Source organism: Lactuca sativa, chromosome 5 (genome assembly GCF_002870075.4).
Source record: "Lactuca sativa cultivar Salinas chromosome 5, Lsat_Salinas_v11, whole genome shotgun sequence".
Taxonomy (NCBI): domain Eukaryota; kingdom Viridiplantae; phylum Streptophyta; class Magnoliopsida; order Asterales; family Asteraceae; genus Lactuca; species Lactuca sativa.
Window position 1 is genome coordinate 316,412,501 of NC_056627.2, and position 7,190 is coordinate 316,419,690.

Genomic DNA, 7,190 nt, shown 5'->3' on the forward strand with positions numbered 1-7,190 from the left:
TTGAAAAAGTAGTCTCGGGACTTTCTATACCAGTCCCTTAGTACCTCATTAAGAACTTATAATGCTTTCTTAAGTTTGTAGGCATTGTCTTAATATCCTTTCTAAATGTAGCCCTCCACACTTCGGCATTACCTTTGCATAAGTTAGAAATATTTGTAAGCAAACATAAGTAAAACACCAACAAAAAAAAGTTAGGAAACTAACTTTACATTAACACTACAAGGATGTTGTTAAACCCAAAATACAATATAATTACAAGGGTGTTGTTAAACCCAAAAATACAACCTCATTATAATGTCATAACAAAAATATCATATAAGGAGGTAAACTATCTTCTGCTACTGACTTATATCCAAAGAGTTATCGTGCCTTCTACATACTTCATATAATCTCATCCAATACTAAGGAGTACATGTGCGTGGGATGCATATCATGAAAATAATAATACGTAAGAAGAAAAAAAATGTCTTGTGACACACATAAGTCTTTGGATCAAATTCATTCAATAACCGCGAATAGTAGAGAGACAATGATTCTGTAACCACTCGCAACTTCCCAACTACGTATCTAATCTTGATTATTGATTTAGATTTCATGAATCCCATCTTCGTCCTTCTTCATATGTCGTATTGTTTGATAACCCTCCCAGGTTTATCATTTATCACTTTTTCCTCTTACTTTTATTAATCTTTCAATGTTTATGTGAATTGATTTCGAGAGCGATCTTTATGTGAATATTAATCTTTCATTCTCTAACCATCATCTAGGTCATCCAACGATCGATGAGAGCAAGATAAAACTCTTTATAAAAGAGGTACCGACTTCAAATCATGCCAAGTTCTATTTCAAAAGTGTCCATGAAGGTGTATGCAATTCGTCTTAGGATGTTTAGTACCATTTGCCAAAGCCGAGCCCCCTTCCAGATAACTTGAAAACCAAAGACTCAACAGTAGGCAATACATGTTAATATTTTATTGTTTTTGAAAAAATTGTCAAATTTTCAATTGTTGTTTGTTTATTAAATTTTCATTTTTTTTGACGAATAAGATGATTTGGTTAATTCGATTGAAATGTTTTTCAATTGTTTATGTTTATTTAGCTTCTAAAGAAGAATAAGATTACTTTGACTAATCATTCAATCTACAAAACAATTAACGTTTACTTTATACATTAATAATTCAAAGCTTTATCATATCACTAGGTGTGAAACCCGTATATTATACGGATTGATTTAAAAAAATTTAACATTAAAGTGTAAACAAAATATATTTTTTAGTGTAAAACTTTAAAATAAGAAAGAAACATATTTATTACAATTTAATATCATATATATTATATTTAATAATTTACATATATAAGTATATGAATTTAATTTTAAAAATTGAAACAAACCAAAATTTGATAAATGGATAATATTTATTTCAAAGTTACCACAAAATGACAAGTATCAAAACTCATGAAAGATTGACATGTAACAAAAAGAACCTTCATTTATTAAGAATGATAGTAATAAAAAAATATAAAAAATAATAAATAAAACTTTGTGGACGAAAAACCAATTATGAAAAAGGAGCGTGAAAAAAAAAAAAAAAGTTAAAACAAAAGATGTCGGTGGAAGACACAAGTAAAATGCCCAAACTCGTCAGCTCTTGGGTCAAAGAAGAAAATCAGAGTTTGCACGAGCGGACGACTGCTCTACTACCCACCCCCTCCACGAACTTCAAGCCGACGAGGGTTTCTCCCCCACCGTTTCATTTCTCTATTAACTCCGGCGTATATCGCCGCTGCTGTACTATCCCTTCACGGAGGAGAAGCCGACGGGGTTTTCTCACCCACCGAATCCATTCTCGATTAACTAAGGTACCTATCTCTGCTTTTCGTTCGCCAAATCATTTCTCTAGATTCTAGATCTTCACATGTATGATCCCTTTTTTTTTCGGTCTACTTTTTGTTATTTGCTTTTCATAAACATCAGATTTTACTACTAGGTTTCTTTTTTCTTAGTACGGCCGATGCTTTTTCTCCTGTGTATGCGTATGTGTATTCTTCGTAAGCACGAATGTACTTACCGCTTTCCCCCTTATTCTTGATTCTTCTTTTTTCCGTGCGAGCGAGGATTTGCCATTGCCTACCTTTACGAACCCTAATTTGATTCGATTAAAGCGTTTTAGTTAATTTGGTGCTGTTAGGGTTTACAATTTTTCTCTTTGTACGCTCTTCTCCAGCTAGGGTTGAAATAGTCACGTATTCTTCCGTATATACATAAAAATAAGGGCTCATTTCTTCTCTTCGTTACACTTTTTTACAATACGTAGAAGTGGATTCATTACAGATTTATGCAGTTTCAAATTTATACGTTTTACTCAACCAAATTGTGAAACAATTCATAAATTGGTAACAAATTGAACCATGACTGCATAAATTGGTAAAAGATCTTTGCAAAAATTGAAGAAAAAGTTTCACTGCTATGTGGATTCGCAATCAATTGTTCAACGATCTTTGAACACTGTGAACTGCAATTGATCTAATGCACAACTTTTCTACAAACTGCAGGAGTGAATTTCTGAATTTCTTTGCAGAAAACAATGGATACCAAGGCCATTGTGGATCAATTAGGGGTCGTTGAAAACATTTCTTGCAACAAGTTGGACAAGAATTCTTCTGCTGACATCATTCCTCCCTCCTCTCCATCATCAATGCTTGATAATAATGGTGGGTTTGCTCCAAGTCCCATAACCCCAGATTCTAATAAAGAAAGTGCAGACTTGATGTCTGCTTTTACATCTCCATTAACAATAGTATCCTCACCTCCCGCCACATACCACAGTGGTGCTGATAGTGATATGAATGAAGAAGATGACAGCCCCTGTACCCCAAAAGACGGTGTATTTGACCCATTTGCCCCTGGTCCCGACAAGCTCATGAATGCTCCTCTTTCCATGAAACATGTCGAAGAATCACAGAGTTATGTTGCAAGGAGGCTTAATTTTAATTTGACAAAAAAAGAATGTGAAAATGAAAAACGTGAATCTGTTTCTGAAAATTCTTTTGAGGATAAACAGTTGTTGGAAGCTGTTTATGATTCCCTATTGGAAGCCATTATTTCAAAGCAGTCGGAGGATATTCTTGCTGAGATGACAGCTGCAGTTTACTCAAGTTGTGATGGACTGGAAACACCTCCTTCTGCTCCACGTGTCACTGGTATTGCTGACACGTGTCCTGGTGCTCCTATGAAGGCTGGGAAGAAATCAAGAAACATTGACCTCAGTTTGTGCAGAAGGCTTGATTTTGACTTTTAATAAGTGTGAACATAATATGAATGGTGGATTGGTGTCTCATATGATAACGAAAGGCTAACCTTGTTTTGCTTCTAGAATTAGTTTACAATTTATGGGTAGAGGGCTGAAGCCTTTTTTATTAAACAACTAATTCTGATAATATTATTTGTACTGTTTAGTATTATTCATTTGTCTTGGAAGATTGCTACTGAATTGTTTGCAGAAAGTTTTTTTTTTTTTTTTATTATTTTTTTTTTTTATTTTTATTTTTTTATTTATTTATTCATGGTGTTTTCTAGAAACGTTGAAATTTTGTATGTGCGATTTCAAACGATGTTTGTTTTTTTTCGTTTACTTTTTTTGTAGATGTGCAGTTTCAAATGTTTTTATTCACAAATCTATTTTAAAATACTTTTTCTTGAAAATGTATATGTTTTCTTTAAACTCGCTTTACTTTTTTGTTCTTTTGAAGCATTTGTAGTAATATTATCAAAATACAGCATTTCGTCATAAAATAAAACATTCATGTCGATGTACAATGTTTAGAAAATGAAGTAATTTTTAACCTACAAAGTTACATGAGGAAACACTTTTGAACAATCCCTTTCGATTTTCTACAAACTTACATGGCAAAGACAGATGATGACGCCATGGAAAACCTTGTCAACTCATCATCCGATCACAAGTAACCATTTAATGTCCACCCGATTGATTATCCACCATAGATGCATAGATGCACATGAACGAAAATTGGGATATTAATTCATTATAAGATGTATGTTTGTGTTCTCCTATATTAAACACATAGAGTAATGACAAGATGGGAAGACAAAACACCATCAATTGGTATCGACTACGAAACAACATAGTCAAAATGTGTTGTATTGAAATACAATTGAAACAAGATGAAAACAAATGATTGGAAATTGGTAGGAGAGCAAGAATCACATTGCATTTATTGGACATAGATGAATCTGCTCTACTCTTTGGCAATGAAAGCGTATGAGTGCATGATTGAATGAAACATCTGGAATGGTGAAAACAATAATCCTTGGGAATAAAAAGGTGAGTGTGCATTCTTAGAGATTAGTATTTGGTGAAGACAGTTGAATTATTTTAATTATCTTTTCAAATCACATGTGTAATTATGAGTTCGCTTATAATTTTTTGCGAGGATTGTGGTTATTTTGTTAGAATCCGTAAAGGGTGGTCATGTGGAAATGTACTTCCACTTTATATGGTCATTTTAATGAATAACTCTTTTAAAATTCTAAATAAGTTTGAAAAAGATAATATACTTAGAATAAATATTTGCATATATTTTTTATACAGTTTCTAGTACAAAAGATAATGTTATGGTTGAGAATTATCTAAAGAAAAACATCTTTTTATCACCTCTTTTATGCATTAGCCGCATAAATGAGACACAATATTAAGTTTGTGAAACATAAAATTTAGCCATTAGACCATCGAAATATAAAACAATGTCCATATTTAGCCAAATATGGACATTAGACCAACTCCGGATGCAACGATAAAACATCCATGGTAAAAATTATAGAAGGTAATTAAAAAGAAAGCTATTTCTAATAAAATATTCTTTGCTGGTTATATATATATATATATATATATATATATATATATATATATATATATATATATATATATATATATATATATATATATATATATATATATATATATATATATATATATATATATATATATATATATATATATATATATATATATATATATATATATATATATATACTGGTAATGTAAAAAGCTAGGAATATTTTGAGAACAGCAATACAAAAACTAAAGCTAAATTCTAATTACTTTCTTCTAGAAATGGAATTTAGTTGGTATAATTTTAAATTATACGTATCATTTTATAGTAATTTCAAGAAAATTTGAGTTGGAGTTGTTTTCAACTTTGGCTAGTAGGTTGCACTCCATTTCTCTAATCCATGTGCAAAATCCCTTTCTCTTTTTCCACATATCAATTTATAATTCGTATTTAAATAAGAAACGGCTAAAAGCGTGTATTACAACGATTATTAAAAACTTCCTAAAAATTTAATGCAAATTTACAGACTAATAACTTATATGAATAAATAATAATAGAGTTTTTCTAAGAAAAACTTAATTTTATATATATATATATATATATATATATATATATATATATATATATATATATATATATATATATATATTTTTGAACAGCAGGCAAATATATATTAAAAATAACTAGCCAAAGGCTAGAAATACAAAACAATAACGAAAACAAAACATAAAAAAAACCACAGTTTATAGCCTGCTATAGCATTCTAGAATCGGATCATTACACCATTCATACCACCTCAGGATCTGACCTTTCTTCTTTCTAGCATTGATCCAAAAATTCGAGAGTGATTTCACTTCATAAGCCAACGCCGGTATCGATTTTTGAATTGGAGCATGCGAATGAGCCTTTACATTCCGGTATTTCCAGATCACCCAGATATATGTTAGCATTATAGCTTCATGTATCCAAGCTAGCCTTTGATGCCCTGCTACATTCCGTTTACTATGCATCAGATCACGGATTGAGACAAGAGGGAAATCAAATAACCGCCACCAATTGCATATAAGCTGCCAAACTTCCCTCGACACCGGACACTCTAAAAATATATGTTGTTCAGATTCCGGATCACCATGGCAGATCCTGCAAAGATTTGAAGAGCATATACCGAATCTTAATAAGTTGACCATAGTGGGGAGCTTCCCGTGACAGATACGCCATGCAAGAATATTTATCTTTCCTGGGGTCAGCGAATTCCAGGACCATATACCAGCACTATCTGGAAGAGTGAGTTTGTCAATGTGGCATCTAAATGACCTGACCGAAAAAACTCCAGAGGGTTCGAGAGACCATGACCATCTGAGAGACCCATTAGAATTCAGAGAATGGAGAAAGTGATTTGAAAATGATACACTGTCCTTCTCCAGGATTTTTGGAATATTTGCAATGGTGCCCCAACAGCCGCTTTTCCTCTTCGCAACTGAAGGCCTGTCAAAACCCCCATCAACTCCATAGATAGATTTTATTACCTCCACCCACGAACTCTCTGGATAGTTCCTGAATCTCCACCACCACTTCCCCAACAGAGCTAAATTTTGAGCCTTTAAACTGCCGATTCCAAGCCCGCCACAATCTTTACCAGCGAGGATTTTTTCCCAGGAAATCCAAGCCATTTTCTTTGTAGTTTCATCCCCTCCCCAAAAGAATCGCATCCTTATCTTTTCGAGGGTTTTAATAACTTTTACCGGAGCTTTATAAATAGAAAAATAATAGGAGCTAAGACTACTCAACACAGCTTTACATAGAGTTAAGCGCCCACCAAAAGATAGATTGTTGGCCTTCCATTTAGATAGCCTCGCTTGAAATTTCTCAATTAAAGGGGTCCAGTGTGCCACCCTAGCCATAGATGCACCAACCGGCAGGCCAAGATAATTGAAAGGAAAGGATCCAATGGAACAATTACTATATCGGGCCAATAATTCTAATTCACAGTTTGGAACACCAATGCCGAATATCTTACTTTTGGACATATTTACCTTGAGACCTGATGATAGCTCAAAACACCTAAGGATTCTGATCAGATTTTTGACATTTTCAATAGACCAAGAGCCCAAAAAAATAGCATCATCAGCATATTGGAGATGAGAGATGGTTGGACCTTGTCTAGGCAGCTGGATACCGGTAAAAACCCCGGATTGTTTTGCCATTTCCATGGCGATGTTTAACCCTTCAGCCGCGATGATGAAAAGGAACGGAGATAGAGGGTCACCTTGCCTGATACCACGCTCCATACAAAATTCAGAAGTAGCCGACCCGTTTATTAGAACCGAAACTCTAGCAGA

At 33.3% G+C, this 7,190-nt stretch overlaps 1 protein-coding gene across 1 annotated transcript; it reads left to right on the forward strand.

Annotated features, from left to right (window-relative positions):
• The first annotated feature begins 1,638 nt into the window (after positions 1 to 1,638).
• Positions 1,639 to 3,491, forward strand: LOC111891746 (unknown protein 1). Its single transcript, XM_023887812.3, has 2 exons — positions 1,639 to 1,860; positions 2,554 to 3,491. The coding sequence occupies exon 2, from the start codon at positions 2,586 to 2,588 to the stop codon at positions 3,297 to 3,299; it is 714 nt and encodes a 237-aa protein (XP_023743580.1). The 5' UTR covers positions 1,639 to 1,860; positions 2,554 to 2,585; the 3' UTR covers positions 3,300 to 3,491.
• Positions 3,492 to 7,190: the final 3,699 nt, after the last annotated feature.